At 37.2% G+C, this 16,269-nt stretch overlaps 1 protein-coding gene across 5 annotated transcripts in view; it reads right to left on the bottom strand.

The window, feature by feature from the left end:
* LOC127798164 (pre-mRNA-splicing factor ATP-dependent RNA helicase DEAH7) overlaps positions 1-16,269 on the bottom strand; it is a 43,332-nt gene that overhangs the window by 14,859 nt on the left and 12,204 nt on the right. For 4 of the 5 annotated variants that reach the window (XM_052331523.1, XM_052331522.1, XM_052331525.1 and 1 more), the window contains 5 exons: positions 14,708-14,778; positions 7,117-7,366; positions 6,302-6,472; positions 6,063-6,208; positions 5,782-5,879 (listed from right to left, as the gene is read on the bottom strand). In XM_052331523.1, coding sequence (XP_052187483.1) covers positions 5,782-5,879; positions 6,063-6,208; positions 6,302-6,472; positions 7,117-7,366; positions 14,708-14,778 — 736 coding nt within the window. Of the gene's footprint in view, positions 1-5,781; positions 5,880-6,062; positions 6,209-6,301; positions 6,473-7,116; positions 7,367-14,707; positions 14,779-14,912; positions 15,015-15,098; positions 15,226-16,269 lie in introns of all 5 variants that reach the window. The other variant, XM_052331526.1, reaches the window with a different exon arrangement.

Here is a 16,269-nt window from a genome sequence, read left to right as displayed (position 1 = left end):
CTTGGGTTCTCTCTTTCAAACAATGGAATCTCGAGCTTCGGCGTGGGGTAGTTCGGGTGGTGTCGATTAGCCGAAGCTCCCGGCCTCCTTTCCTTTACATTTCCCCCACCATGTCTGTATCAAACTCAAACTTCAACGTTCCCATCGGCTAAGATTCTACCCCTACTCCGGGAAAAATGGGCTCTGTTCTTTCTCTCGGAGGAAACTCGGGAGAGAGCCTTAGCGATTGTTGATGGGTGAACATTCGCCTGATCATTTGCATTTGTTCCATCATCTACTCCCGAAGCAGAGTGCTCAACTCGCGACTCCCTAACCTCCAATGTTCCATTGCTTGGTCAATTCTGGGATCGACTCCCGCTCCAATAGAGAGTTCGAGCGTTCCCACTCGATTCTGCACCTCCGTTATTGATGTCGTCACTTGTTGTAGCTAAGACTCCATTTGATTCATTCTTGTCCCGTCAACCATGGTTATAATTCTTATGAGTATCAATCGACGCCCAAGAACGATGCTCTGATACCAAATTGTCAGGTCCCGAGGATCTGACTAAGCACTTAGAAAATTGGGAGAGGGAAATTAGAGAGAAATGAGAGAGTTCAATAGAATGAGTGGTAATATTTCTCAATGATCCGAGAGGGAGAGAGAGAGTATCCATATATAGCTGGGATTCTCTCCTCACGTACTGTAATCGATTATACCTATGGGGAATGTACAAGCTACCACAGCATCAACAAAATTTTGTACCATTCAACTAACTAACTCGCCTAGATTCCTTTCTTATTCATTCAATCCCTCTATTACATTTAATTGCAATACTACCCTTATATCCCCACGGTACATGACAGCGTAGTATTACAACAACTTAATAAGGGGTAGATTACACTTAAAAGGCTTTGTTGCAACACAATTCTCTCTTTGCAATATGAGAAATTATAATATCCCTGGTTAAATCACATAATAGAATTAACGGCCAGATGAAAATACATGATTATGCTAATCAATTTTACCCAAACCATATGCACACACCACCCATATAGGCTTTGTTGCAACACATTTCTCTCTTCGCGATATGAGAAATTATAAATAACCACGTAATATCACATCACATAATTAACAGTGAGATGGAAAAGACATTGATTATTCTTCTCCTCCTCCTCCTCCTAATGACAGAAGCCCTAGTAACGAGGCTTTAAGATTTCATAAAGTGTTTGACATAGAGAATGACGCTTCAGGAATAGGCATAGGTAGAGTCCTCACGCAAGAATACCACCCCGTTGCTTATTTTAGTGAAAAATTGAATAAAGCCAAACAAAAATACTCCACCTCTTCCTAATGACATAAGCCCCATTAAAGAGATCTCTAGATATCTCTAAAGTGTTTTGACATAGATACTGATGCTTCATGAATAGACATAGGCAGAGTCCTCAGTCAAGAACACCACTCCATTGCTTATTTTAGTGAAAAATTGAATGAAGCCAAACAATAATACCCCACCTACAATCTATGAAGCATGGAAACGGACATGGACACGAGGACCTGAGCGACACGACATTTTTTCAAAAAAGTAAGACACGACATAGTTGAGATACGTTAATTAATAAAATATTTTTTTATATTTTTAAAGCATAATAAAGTATTAAAAGATTCAAAAGCATATTCCAAACTCAGAATATGCATTTAAAAATCATAAGCCAAAATTCCAAATGAACAACTCTAATCTAATTAGCACAGAACTCACAATCTAATAGTCTTAGAACCTCACAAGCCGATCGATGTTTAAATAGCTAGAGAATAGAAGTGTGACCAATATGAAAACTTATCAACCATGCAATCCAAACATGGAAAAACAAAAGAATCATGCAATTACCAAGTCGTAAAACTAAAAATTAAAAAAGAAAACTGTTACTTAGTCTTTGAAGTGTGTGTCCCACAAGTGTTCGCATAGGGGACAAGCATGTCCCCTCTCATACCATTTTATAAAATTTTAAAAAGTGTTGGACACACCATGTGGGCATGTTCAATAAGCGTCAGAACACTTTGACATGCCGGCAACATTAGAATAACAACCCCTAGGAAGTGTCCATGCTTTATATCCCACAACAAGGAATTCTATGCTAAAGTCATGACCCTATAAAAGGCATGACTCAATTTTGATGGTTTTGCATCATTTTTCCAAGATGGTTTATTTTATCCCAAGCAACAAAATTTCCAATGCCTCCAAGGTTGTGAAGATATACTTTAATGATGAAATTGTTAACCTATATGGCCCTACGAAGACAATAGTTCTGACTAGGATGTCTGATTCACTTGTTATTTTTGGGGAAAAAAAAAACACATGGCATCTTGTAGACACTAAGCTAAAATTTTCCATCTCATATCATTCATAAACAGACGAACAAACGAATGTTGACAATCCTTGTCTAGGAAAATTATTGAGATGCTTAATCCAAGACAATCAAAGGCATGAGTTCAATTGAGATAGAATATGGTTACAAACCCAAGAAGTCTTTAGACCTCATTCCCATGTCATCCCATATTTGAGTGTCAAGACCCACTGTTATTTGCATGACACATTCTTGATTTGCTTGTTGAGATCAATAACAACTTGAGGCAAGTAATGCATTATACAAACTTCAAGTCGACATTCACATGTGTCATGCTGAATTTAGTATTTGTGATTATGTCATGATCCGCATGGGCTAGAGTGGTTTCCACCAAGAACTCTCTCTAAGTTCCAGGCTAGTAGTGCAGGTCCTTTTAAAATTTTACAAAGAGTTGGACCAAATGCATATAACAATATACAACTTGAATTTGGTTATTAGCTCCATATGCAATGTTAATGACCTTGTTGCATATAGAGGCCATAACACACCACCTAATGATCCTTTCAACTCGAGACTAACACTGTGTTACCTTTACTTGTAAATCTGTAGAAAAGAATATAATTGATGCTGTTTTAGATAAGCAGATCCGGGACTGAGAGATCAACTGTTCTTTGTATGTTAGAAAGATCATCTTACGTATGATTCTACCTATATCACCTAACCCAAATTTCGATAGCTTAACCCTGATCTACTAGAGTTTCAAGACCAACAGGATACTGTAGAGAAAAAGAATAATGTTCTTACTCAATTAAATTCAATGTACACGGTTGCTATCCTCTTATAGAGAAGAGGAGAAACACAAAATAGAAACTACAATCTATACAAACTTACTATTTACAAGAACTACCATATGAGAGAGATACATATTTACACTATTAAGTAAGTTTCCTAAGTTAAACTTAGGAAACTTCTTAATCTAGAGTAGAGAGAATCTGAAGATAAATCAGAAGATATCGCTGCACAAATCAGAAGATACTGCTCATCTCGGCAGCATCTTTGATTGATATGAAAGCTCCACATTACCATGCACACACAGCCATCGTGATCTTCAACAGATACAAACAAGACAGTGCATGACATCCACTGACACAGTATATATAGGCAAAGAAAAAAGGTCATCCAACCTCTTTCCTTAGGGTTGGATGATTAAACCATAAGGACCCACAAAGCTCGAGGGTGAGTTTTTCTCCCTCAAGCTTCTTGTTATCTCTCTCTCTCTCTCTCTCTCTCGCTTTCTCTTCAAATTTCTACAATCTTTCCACTGTTCCACATCAGTTTGCTTCTCCCTCCCCACTCATGAGGCCATTACCAAAGAGGTCACCCTCATGAACATACAGTCTCTCAAAGACCATAGACAAGACCCTATCCCAAATTCCCCAAGGCATTTCACCACCATAGTGTACAACTCCACCCCAAACCATTGATGGCCAAAGCAACAATTACCTAATTGTTGGCCCAGTAATTGCATCCGACTACCGTCATCTTTTGAGATTGAGATTGAGGACCCATTGGAAGTGGTCGCAAGGGGAGCCTTTGTGTGCATTTGACAAAAAATAAGGGGAAATGGTGGGGGACTGAGGTGCTATATGTTGGGTTTAGTGACAGCATCTAGTTGTCATGAGGTGGCCATTAGAAACCAATGACAACTGGAATAAGCTTGTTAGTGGTAAATATAATACAAGCTAGCTAGTGGCATTGAGATTCGGGGGGGGGGGGGTCATAAGTGGGGTGGAAGGCCAACAGGTGGCAGGATGCCAGGATTTGGTTTTTTTTTCTTCTTCTTCTTCTTGTTTTTTTTTTTTTTTTCAAGGGAAAGGGGGAAGTTTCAGTCATGGGGGGGGGGGGGGGGGGGGGGTAATTATCTAAGGAGGAGTGGGTTGTTGTGAGGCTTTAATTGAGGGCGGGAGCCTGTGGAAGAAATGATTCAAGGGAAAAGGGAAGAGCATTATAGGGACTGGGGAAGGAGATATTGCTTGTTCATTAAGCATTTTTTTTTTAGTAATATCATAAGGATACATGAGCTGCTTTAATGATTTAACATATGGGGATGAAAGACAGTTAACAAGATTTCCCCGACAAGATGGGGATGAAATTTCTCATATCTAAGGGAGGATAGAATCACTCCCTTAACTCAAGAGTCTTGATGGATTTATTTCTTATTATAGAACACATTGGAAGTGTATCCAAAATGTGATTTCCTAGAGATGTTCTTATTGGTGTCATAGACATGTTCATGCTTCATAGTACATGCAATTTAAGGAGAGCTACGGCAATATGTCAGTTTTTGCAAAATAAAGGACTACTAATGCATTTACTAAATTTAGAAGAGTTCTGACAACCATCTGTTAACAAGGACAGAATTGCTGACCATAACCAAGGGAAATGCCATGAATTTATTAGATTGTTGATGGTGAACCCCTTTCTTTCTCTGAAAGTAAAATCTCAAAAGAATCATTCACTAAAATGAACCATAAGCAATTCACAGTTGTATATGCAATGCAATCATATGAAGTTTTCAGATTTCTGTGTGTACTCCAGTGTTTAGGAAAGTGTGCTTTAAGCACAAAGTGCAGCATGCTTACGGTTTTGCATGTGTGAAGCTCAGCGACTTTAGCAAAGCACGATTAAAGCGCGCTTAAGTTGTGCTTTTACCTAAGCTTTGAAGCACAACAAAGTGTGCTTCAAAAATACTCTTTTTTTTAATCAAACAATATGAATGGTTGGATTTGTTTAAATTTTTGCAATGATATGGCTGCTTGAATGGAAACCTTACCCAAAAAAAGTTGTTTAAGATCTGGTTAAATCATATATACATTTAAACAAAAAAAAAACTCAACTGTATTTACGGAGCAAAAAATATTGATGGAACCATATAATTAGGTATAAATTAAAGATTGTTAATATGTTCTTGATTGTTATAAATTAGGGATTGCAGATTAATTCCTGATTGCTGTAAGTTAAGGATTTGTTGATTGATTGTTTGGAGATTGCTGTAAATTAGGCGTTGATTGATTGGGCATAGGTGTAAATTAGAGATCATTTTTTTCCCTTATGGTTTTTTATGATTGTATGAACTTGTAAACGAGTATAAAAGATAAATGCAAAATGGTATCTCATCATTTGTTAGATTTGCAGCCCTCATTTCATTTAGTTTTGTTTTAATGATTTCTTTTTTAATAGTTTATATTTTTTATGCTTATAAAATATTATACTCTTTATTTCATTTATGTGCACTTCACTTAGCTTTGCACTTAAGCTCGTAAGCCTTCTGCACTTAGCACTTCTGAAAACACTGGTGCACTCGTCTCTTGTCTGGAAGTAAAACACCAAAAGAATTCATAACATAAAATGGACAACGAGAGGCTCACAGTTATAATAAAGAATGCTAAAATCAATTACCATGCACGGTCTGAATTGTATTCCATTTCCAACCGCATGCTCTCAGTAATTTCTAAATTGTTGTCTTCAGAGATAAAGCTCTTTTCATCTTGTCCACCCTGGAAATAGCAAAAACGATAAGTAAAACACATAAAGAAAAAAAAAAAGTTTACCATAATGGTTCCTCACTGACAGATCAAGAAAATTAAAAGTTGCAAGCATATCCATGTGATAATCAAACTCTTTTTTACAGGAGCCTCTCCAAAGAAAATTCAATTTTGGCACGCTGATGTATTTAATACCTCAGATGGATGTGAATTCTCAGACGAGAAAGTATGTTGGCGGGACCTCCCACTGTGCCGAGAAGTAGAAGATCTAACAGAAGAGCCAGATGCCCGAATTGGAACTGGGGATGGAGATACAGTGTCCCAAGGAGAAGCAGCATGGCCTGTACAAATTCAATGTTCACTAATATTATGTCCAAGAATCAGTAAAAGAAGTAGCATCATATAGCCTATTGTAAAGTCGCCCACTAACAGACCTGATCTGGGTGTCTGTCCACCCAACCATGGGGAAACCAACCGTGCGTCAGGAGAGGCTCCAAGAAACATTGGTGATGGAGAAGGTTGATGGCGCCTGCTGGAATTAGAATAATTATCCCGGCGTGGTGTGTCATCCCATTCCCATCTTCCATCATCCCAGTCAGTTCTTCCTGCAAGACTCACAAATGCTAATATTAATAGGACGGTCATAAAATATTCTTCTAATTACACTTTGTACCAAAATCAGTAACTCAATTAAAAAAAAATGAATTAACCAAATTAACAAGGATTAAGCATCCAGAAATTGTAAAAGGTCAAAAATGACTCTTGATTCTTGTGAGGGCTTTAGTTTACAGCACTTTTAGTTAATAAGGAAATGGAAGCCAAATGCTGAAGTAATTTAGAAGTTGCTTCAGTTCCTACGTAGCAAACAAGAATCCATTGTAAGAATGCAATAGTAAGATAAAAATGCACGAACATGGAAACACTGTCCATTCTTCAAATATTTAAACAAATTTATGTTTTCTAGGCAAACTAAAAACTATTTAATTCCAAATATGCTAAAAAAACAAAATAAAACAAAAAATTCCAGGGGATCTATCCAAAAAGATTTAGTAGTATTCTTCCAACATTACTTGTATAAAGGGGCAGCAGAGAGAAGGTTCTGAGCATATGGCCAAATTATCATGTTTCTTTCTTTACTAGTCTTTTGGCCACAGTTCACCAGACCATTTGGAATCTCAAATGTGTGAAAATGATTATCAATAGGTAATGCAAAGGCAAAAACATCTTAAATGATGGTATCCAAACATACCAGGTGTATCCCTTGAACCTTCATATCTACTTCGTTTTCTTACATAATCCCCTCTGTACTCTCTTTCATATCGACTACGTGAAGCTCCTCGATTCTTATCTTCATAATCACTACGTCTGCTCCTCAACCCCCGACCTTCACTTTTAGGGTCCTCCTTGGAATAGCTTCTCCCCCCACCAAGGTCATTGGTGTCATACCCAGGGCTCCAGGATCGAGTACTTCCAGAGCTTCCAGTGGATGCAGCTACAATCTTTGGATTACAACTTGAAGGTTAGTAACAGGTATTACCAATTCGCAATGGCAACTACTGGCCTTTATATCAACAAATTTGCAGTAAAGAAAATAAAGAATGCAGCACCACCACTAGATGATATGAGCCACAATCAATTAAATAACTGAAGCTCCCCCCCCCCCCCCCCCCCCCCCCCCCTCTCTCTCTCTCTCTCTCTCTCTCTCCATGGTTTATTTGAATATTGCAATTTTACATAACAAAATGATATTTCAAAGCAACTTTGAAGCAAAGAGATAAAGTAGTTGGAAACCCAATAAACAATACAAACAACTTAAAGGTGAATGGTGAATAAGTACTGCATTATGTGTCATGCAATTAGAAGGAAAAGAAACTTCAAAAGTTAGTTTGGAATGGGCTAATTTCCTCCCAGGAGACATTTCTAAACATTGTAATTCATGGAACTCTCTCTCTCTCTTTATATATGTGGACACACGTATGTAGTAGTGGTATGTATTCAAACAGCGATTAAAAATCAAGCAAACTCCTTTGAATGGACTTATGCCATATTTGTCAGTTACTCCTACTCTCAGTAGAAGAAAGGTTTACAATATTATTATCAACAATAACTAATGTACTACAAAGGCACCAATTTACTGCCGGCCTTATACAAAGATCAAACAATAAAAGACATACCCACACATCATAAATTACTCCAGAGACGCTTCAAAATCCCAAAAAGGTCTGGAAATTAACCATATCAAGGCTATTGGCACCAAAAAAAAAAGAGGTGGTTTCTCTTTCTCACTCTAGCACTGGAAAAGAAGAACTTACACAGCACTTCTACGGAAACCAATTCGATGGCAAAGAGATGCATGAGCAAAGGAGTACAGTCCAAGATTTTTTGGCAAATGTATAAATAATTAAAATTTGGCTAGACACTCCATCTTATTTTTAAAGATAATCTATTTTAAAAATATGCATAAATAGTTTCAATTCCAAATTTTAAAAAGGCTCACAAAATACTCAAGGTGATGCTTTTAAGATTTATAAAGAGTATAAACAAGTATTAGTTTCTACTTTCAAACAGACTTCTTTTATTGCTGCCCTTAGTTGTCATGACCCCAAGGGCATTAGTTGTAATTGTTTCTTGTTTGTATTTTCCCTTGGTGTGTAGTGGTACTTGAGTTGTTAGTTTGTTAGTTGGGTAATAACTGCACAGCCTACAAATAGGCTGCTGAATGAAGAATAGGGGCTATCGATTAATTGAATGAATCATTCCATTTTCTCCTGCACTCTTATCTCTTATCTCTTCCTCTTTGTCTAGCTAAACCCTTCCCCTTTCTTCTCAACTTCTCCCTCTTTCTGAGTTGTTAGTTTGTTAGTTGGGTAATAACTGCACAGCCTACAATAGGCTGTTGAATGAAGAATAGGAGCTATCGATTAATTGAATGAATCATTCCATTTTCTCCTGCACTCTTATCTCTTATCTCTTCCTCTTTGTCTAGCTAAACCCTTCCTCTTTCTTCTCAACTTCTCCCTCTTTCTGTTCTGTTTTCTTCCCCATTTTGTTCTTCTATTAAAAGTTGTCCAGAGTATAAGATAAGAAGATCAGTGAAAGCAGTATATTTTGAAGTTCAATGAAGCATTAAATAGAAGTCTATTTCCCAATATGTAACTAGTGATAGTTGAGGGAGGGGGGTTAAACTGTAAATATTTAATAATCTTCATTGGAATATCCGCCAACTATTATAAATAGAGGGCAAGGGGTAGCAAGAGAGGCAGATTTCTCATTTTATGTGTGCGAGTGCTGATTGTTTATGAGAGAAAAGCTAGAGCTTTGTAATCTTGAGAAAACAATTGGGATGTACTCGGGATAAAAGAGAGAAAAGGAAGACTGCTATACTAATCAAGTTTCAGTCAATAAAGACTGTTCTTGGTGGCTCTGGAAGACTGGATATAGGTTTCCTCCAAGGAAACCGAACCAGGATACACATTGTGTTCATTTGATTGATTGGTTTGCATTTCTTGATTCTGTGATTTCATTTACTATTTATGTAGATTATATATTTTCTGTTGATTCTCTTCGCGTGTGGTGTTTGTGTCCAAATCAAGAGGGTTGTGTGTGTGTAAGAGGCAAATCTCTTCCAAGATTCTATTCCGTTGTAGTCCTAGTTATAACATCTTTTTATTCAAATTTTTCCAAAATCCAATTCTAAACCCTAGGAAACCCTAGGGTCGTAACAATTGATATCAGAGTCAGTCAATCCTTGGTTGTAATTCTAGCAATTTGGGGTGAAAATCTTAAAGCAGTGAAATTAGGGTTTGATCTGACACACAGCCAGCAATGTCAGAAGTGATTGAGATGTAAGGAAAGCAGTAATTGAGCCGATTGATTTGGGGATTTTAAATCCCGTCGCCAATTCAGCAAAGGAGAATCCGATGAATTTTGGGTTGTGACTCTTGCGACAACTATTAAATTGCAATAGAGCCAAACGAACAAAGGAGAATCGAGACTGGCCAATTAGTCTCAATGGTGATCAAAGGTGGCTTCCGGCAGAAGTTAAAGCAATTCTTGTTTGTCGTTTGAAGGTGAAGTAGATCAAGCGAGTTCCTCCGATCAATTCTTTGTGGACTTGAAGGCGACGAAATAGGTCTAGGTAAGCGGGAACCCCAACGATTGCAACTAGGATTCCGACGAGAAGGAAGGTGCAAAGTGGATTGACAAACGCGAGCAGGAGCAGCGATCAAGATTTTCATAATCGGCTAAGGAGACTGTGCGACAAGGCTATGACAAGATTGTGAGAGCAAGAGCAGCAATCAAGATTGTCAAAATCGACTAAGAAGATAGGGCTGTGACGAGATTGCAAGATGGCTAAAGGAACCCAAATGAAGCAATTGGAATCAAGGATGGAGGCATTAGAATTTGGCATGTCCCAGACCCAATAAGCTATGATCCAAAGCTAGGAGGATATTGCGGCAATCAAGGACAATGTAAGGGAATTGGAGAAGAATAGAGATGCGGTGAACAGTACGTGCAGAAGATCAACAGCACGTTCATCATGCTAGCAACACTGCCCCAATTTCGTCTTCCGCCAGTTTTCCCTCCAAGAACAGGTGGGGACCAAATACTGATCCGTGACGACATTCTCGCTAGACTTGATGAAGGGCTAGAAGTGGAGGATCAACCTACTTTGGAGCGAGGCAATCAAGTAAAAGGAACTCCTTTCAAAACTACTGTACATACACCTATGCCCCAACTGGAAATTTCAATGTTTGAGGAAGTGAAACCATGGTGGTGGGTCCGTTGTTGTGAAAGGTTTTTTTAATTCTACCGAATTCAAGAGGAAAAGAAGGTTAGATTAGCAGCAGCATATCTCAATGATACGACAGATTCTTGGTATCAAGGATTGGTGCAAGATAGGGGAAAAACATTGAATTGGTTAGAATTTGCAAGAGAACTGTGCAATCGGTTTGGAAAAAGAAATACGTTAGATGTGGTTGAAGAATTTAATAAATTGAAGCAAAAGGGTTCGGCGATTGACTACCAAGTAAAGTTTGAAGAATTGAGGGCGTCATTGAAGATGTCTCAGCCGAGTTTAACCAAGCCATATTTTGTGTCGAGTTTTATTAGTAGATTAAAGGATGAATTACGACCTATGATCAAGATGATGATGCCTATAACAGTGTGTTGAAGATTGCACTTAGTTAAGTCATCAAATCAAAATTAACGGCATAGAAGAAATCAGAATTCTGTATGTTTTGTTTTATGGTTTAAAATTGTAACGGTAACCAACCAAGCACAGGTTTTCTTTGTTTCAATTATTTCCTTGTAAATGCCGCCTCTATCTTCTATAAATAGAGGGTTGGCCTATGTTTTAAAGCGTCTTCTTCTTATCGTGTACAAGTGAGAGAAAAGCCTAGTGTTGTTTTAGACTTTGTAATCTCGGATAGGATAGCCTATGAGAAAGAGGGTTATGCAATTGTATCGATTGTATTTTCTTAGAGATAGAGAATTGTGTTGTCTTCCTTAGTCTGGATGTAGGACCATTGATTTATTCATGGTCTAAACCAGGATATGTTTTTGGCCTCTTGTACATTTTGTTCTTATTGTTTCTTGTCTATGTTTTTCTATTCTTGGAGTGTTAAGAGTGTGAGATTGGTGTAGGAAATGTGATTCATCACACAACACAGTGAAACAGGCGATTGAGAAGGCAAGGTTATAGGAGCTTACTCTAGAAGCAATCTTCAAAAAGCACGGAATGCCGCCGAGTAATAATCCTCCCACCAGTCAATAGTTGAAAGGAAATCCCGAGATTAACTCTAACCATTATACAGTCAAAAATTCCATGCCAGAGCAAAGGAGGTAGATAGGATCGTGCTATAAATGCAGAGATAACTTCCGTCCAGGCCACCAATGCAAAAGACTGCTACTGAACATGGAAGGACTGAATGAAAAAGAGGAAGAAGAAGGAGAGACTGTTTTCCATGAAGAAACCAGTGAGTGCAAGGTGATCACCGGAGAGGAGTCACAGCTACATTCTATATAGGTTGTTGTGTTTGAAGGAAGGGCTGATGCAGAGGTGGAACATTCAAAGGATGTGAAAGCTACTACCCTTCTACTACTCAAAGGGAAAAAGAAAAAGAGAAAGAATGAGAGAAGGAGGCAGCAAATATTGAAAGGAGGGATTGGTTGAATTGTAGCCGTCACTGTAAATTCTTGGGGATAAGAATTTTCTCATTGGAAGGGGAAATTTCATGACCCCAAGGACAATAGTTGTAATTGTTTCTTGTTTGTATTTTCCTTTAGTGTATAGTGGTACTTGAGTTGTTAGTTTGTTAGTTGGGTAATAACTGCACAACCTATAAATAAGCTATTGAATGGAGAATAGGGGCTACTGATTAATTGAATGAATCATTCTGTTTTATCCCCACCCTTATCTCTTCCTCTCTATCCGTCTAATCCCTTCCCTTTCTTCTCAACTTCTCCCTCTTTTTGTTATGTTTTCTTCCCCATTTTGTTGTTGTTCTTCTTCTTCAAATTCCTCCAAAATCCCATTATAACCCTAGGAAACTATAGGGTCGTGACATTAGTTTTGGCATGTGATGTTCTAAACAAGAAATTAGTTCTACTGTGTTAAAAGTCATTTTATGGATGATTTATAGTTTTTCTAGGAAGCATTTTTGAGTTACACAATGTTAGACTAGCTACATTCTATGTCTCTTATTCCTGATTCTATTTTCAAACAATACACGGAAACAAAATTCATGTCATATTATTTCTATTGCTTTTATAATGCCGATAGCAATAATGGTGCTATCAAAGGGTCAAAAGGACATTTACATCCCTTTCACATGAAAAATTAATTCATATGAAATAATAATTCCATATTATAAATGAACAGGTTCAATATTCTTTGGTTATCCTTTCATCACAATGAAAAAAATTTAAAATTATATTTTATATATATAATATTTAGGCCAAAGAAGATGAGTTTAAAATTTGATGTACTTCATATATAAAAAATGTAAAAGAAATTAATGGGATGCTTGTTACAAGTAGAATTTTTAACATGTTTGATGCTAGATTTATAAAGATGTAAATATGATGCTATCTTACAATAAACATAAGCTTAATAATTCTATAACTAAATATCATAAGCATTTTTGTTAAATTATTATGCAATTTTTAGACACTCTGCCTATGGATGTTTATCTACTAACGGTCATAAGCCCAGACAAAAGAGGGCTGTGTTAGATAGCCAACAACTAACATAAAACCCGTCGGATCAAATAAAACAAACAAACATTCTAGACAAATGAAAAACCATTGGGGCGTAACCCTTTGTAGCGACATGCTACACTGCTCATGTGTAATGACAGATGAGCTAGAGCCACTGCATCAGCACCCAGGTGTACTGTTAAACTTGCAAGGGTTATCGCATTTTCACAAACAAATGCAAGTAAAGATGCTAACTCAAAATCATAGTTAAGGATTGGGTTATGGAATATTGAGACTTAAACAGGTAGATCTATGGAAGTGTTAGATACGATGATTAGGAGAAAAATTAATACTATGTGCCTCCAAGAGATGAGATCAATTGGAGATAAGGCTAGAATATTAACAGAATCTGGATATAAACTTTGGTAAACAGGGAAGCATTGGGCAAAGAATGGAGAGGATTATTATGGATAAGATAAGACTTTAAAGGATGAGGTAGTTGATGTAAAGAGAATAGGAGATAGGATTATTGCAGTTAAAATTGTTCTAGGAAAGGTAACTATGAATATTGTTAGTACATAAGCATTGCAAGTTGGGTTAGAAGAGCATATAAAGGCAAAATTCAAATTTTAGGTTAAGCAAACAAAATTAAAATAACCCTCTCCTTTTCATCCTCTTCTTTTATAATAATGGTGAACCACTGGTTTGCCAGATTCCAGATGGATTCATCAAATCGAAAAACCCAAAGGAACCTAGAGACCTGGGCTCTAGGTCCACGGACCATGGCAACCCCAGATTTGTGTTTGCATGTGGTCAACAAACACCAGATCTAGTTTATCTGAGTTTGAAAAAACTTAAGAAATAGATGAGTTCACCCAATAAGGAGGGGAAGAGTATAGAAAAAGAAGAAAAAAGAAGAGTGCAGGAGGACGAACATGCCAAAGGCAATAAGGTGATTGGAGGTATTTTTGCCGAAGAAGTAGAAGAGTGGTGAACGATGACAGTTTTATAATACTTATAAATTGTTATAATTTGTGAACTATATAAAAAAAATGTGCCAGCCCTTTACTCGGCATGGCCCTGCTAGGGGCCAAAAGTTTGCCAGGGGACAGGAGTTTTAAAAATATGGGCCAGACAAGCACACATTTGTGTGCCTAATCATGGGCCCATGTCAGGCAAGCCTGGCACAGCCCATAACCATGCAAAAAAGGGGCAGCAAATTTCAATCATTATTGACATATTGCAACTCTTTAAGTTGAAAAGCATCCATGACACTGTCTAATGCTAATAAAAACCTTTTAGATGATTGCCCCCTTAGGCTCATGCAAACTAACACAAGGGTACAACTGTTAGCTCCTTGAGTTTCAGAGTCCAAGCCAAAAGATGATAAGAATGCATCTACACAGAGCGGTCAGATATTTGCAAGGTGATCATTCCCTAAGCAAAATCCTTGCTATTTTTTCCATTGTCAGTTTACCTCAACATATTTTTATCCAGTTTGACAGGAAATGGAGAATTACATCCAAAAATAAATCCCCACTTCCAGCAATCTTATTCTGATCTTCATTTATTTATAAATGCAATTGAAATTATAAATATCTTATTAACAATTCTATGTTTAGGGAAAATAGATAACAAACCTCAGAGCGGATTCGATCATTGGAGAGATGCATCCTTGGTGTGTCTACTTGTTCTTCAGTCACATTAGTCACTGCAATGTTGGAACAACACTATTTCAGACAAAAGTTTTTGCTCTCACAATCAGATATTAAAGTTGGGGGGAAAAATAAGTACATGTATATATATATTTGATAACTAACAAAGGTTGTAATCAACACAGCCAACCTGATTGATCAAGTGAAAGCCAATATAACTAAATATTGATGACCAGTTTTTTCATTTTCCTTTTGAAGGGCCAGAGGCAATACCATGTTGTTGGAAATTTGCCTAGCATAAAAACCAGTTCACTGAATTATCTTCTTAAAGAGGAATTAATGGACAGACTCAAATAAGCAATTCATTTTCTCAAACCTTCTTTGCTTCCTCTTCTGTGCTTGTTTTTAAGTGTTTGTGTATCTATATGTAGATGCCAGTGGTCGGTCATCAATGGAAGAACATGTTAAAGAAAGCGAAGAGAGGCAGAGCATCCTAGGAAAATCTTCCAAAAAGGAGAAAGCCCATAAGCATGCTATAGTTATACAAGCCAAAACACACATACATATGCTTTATGTTCATATGTATTTTAGAGAGTTGAGTTCTTGATGCATAGCATAAATCAAAAACAAAAGCACCACCAAGCTTAATCCCACTAAGTGGGCTGGCTAGAGTTCTTGATTCATATGATAATCTAAATTTTTGCTTCTAGATGAAGCAACAGAATGAAAGTAGCCATAATTGAAGATGCTATGGTGACTTCAATGAAATGCATAAGTTTTGAAACTTGAGCCATCACAGCCATAACCATCACAAAAAATAATCCTGTGGACATATGCAACCATCACTGATATCTGCTTCTTAGCTTCTAATCAAAATCAATTCACCTCTTCAGGATAACAAGAATTCAAAATTATATCAAGCCCTTGATTTCCAAAAACTCCTTTTTTCTTAAATTGTAATGTCTATTTGTTTCAAAATTTTACCTTCTAAAGTCATGATTGGACTACTTAGTTTGATGGAGAAACCATTTGTCTGGTTCCATTAGTCACTTGACCACAATAACATGATACCGGCTTTAATAACAGTGGCTTCAACCAGTGGTAACGGGGAGTGCAAATACCCCAATAGAATTGTGATCAGGGTCACGCAACGTCAGTCAACATCATGATTGTACTATTTAGTTTGATGGTGAAACCATGGTCCCATTAATCACTTGACCGAAATAACATGATACCAGCTTTAATAACCGTGGCTTCAACCAGTGGTAACAGGAGTGCAAATACCCCACCCCACCAATAAAATTGTGATCAGTGTCGAGCAACATCAGTCATGGGACATTCACATACGTGATCATTATAAAATAAATGCTAACTCCAGTTTAAGAAAACTAGTTATCAAATTTTTAACAGGACAAGCTAAACATTAAAGATGACAGAAAATGAAAAAAGAAAATAGTGAATGTTACACTCCAAAACAAACTACATATAGCACTCCAACTAAGTGTGCCCCAAACCTGTACTGGGAAGATAATTTATTGCATATCAAA

The sequence above is a fragment of the Diospyros lotus genome, chromosome 3, assembly GCF_014633365.1.
Source record: "Diospyros lotus cultivar Yz01 chromosome 3, ASM1463336v1, whole genome shotgun sequence".
Lineage (NCBI taxonomy): Eukaryota > Viridiplantae > Streptophyta > Magnoliopsida > Ericales > Ebenaceae > Diospyros > Diospyros lotus.
Note: the sequence above shows the minus strand (reverse complement) of the source record. Positions and strands in the feature narration are given on the sequence as shown.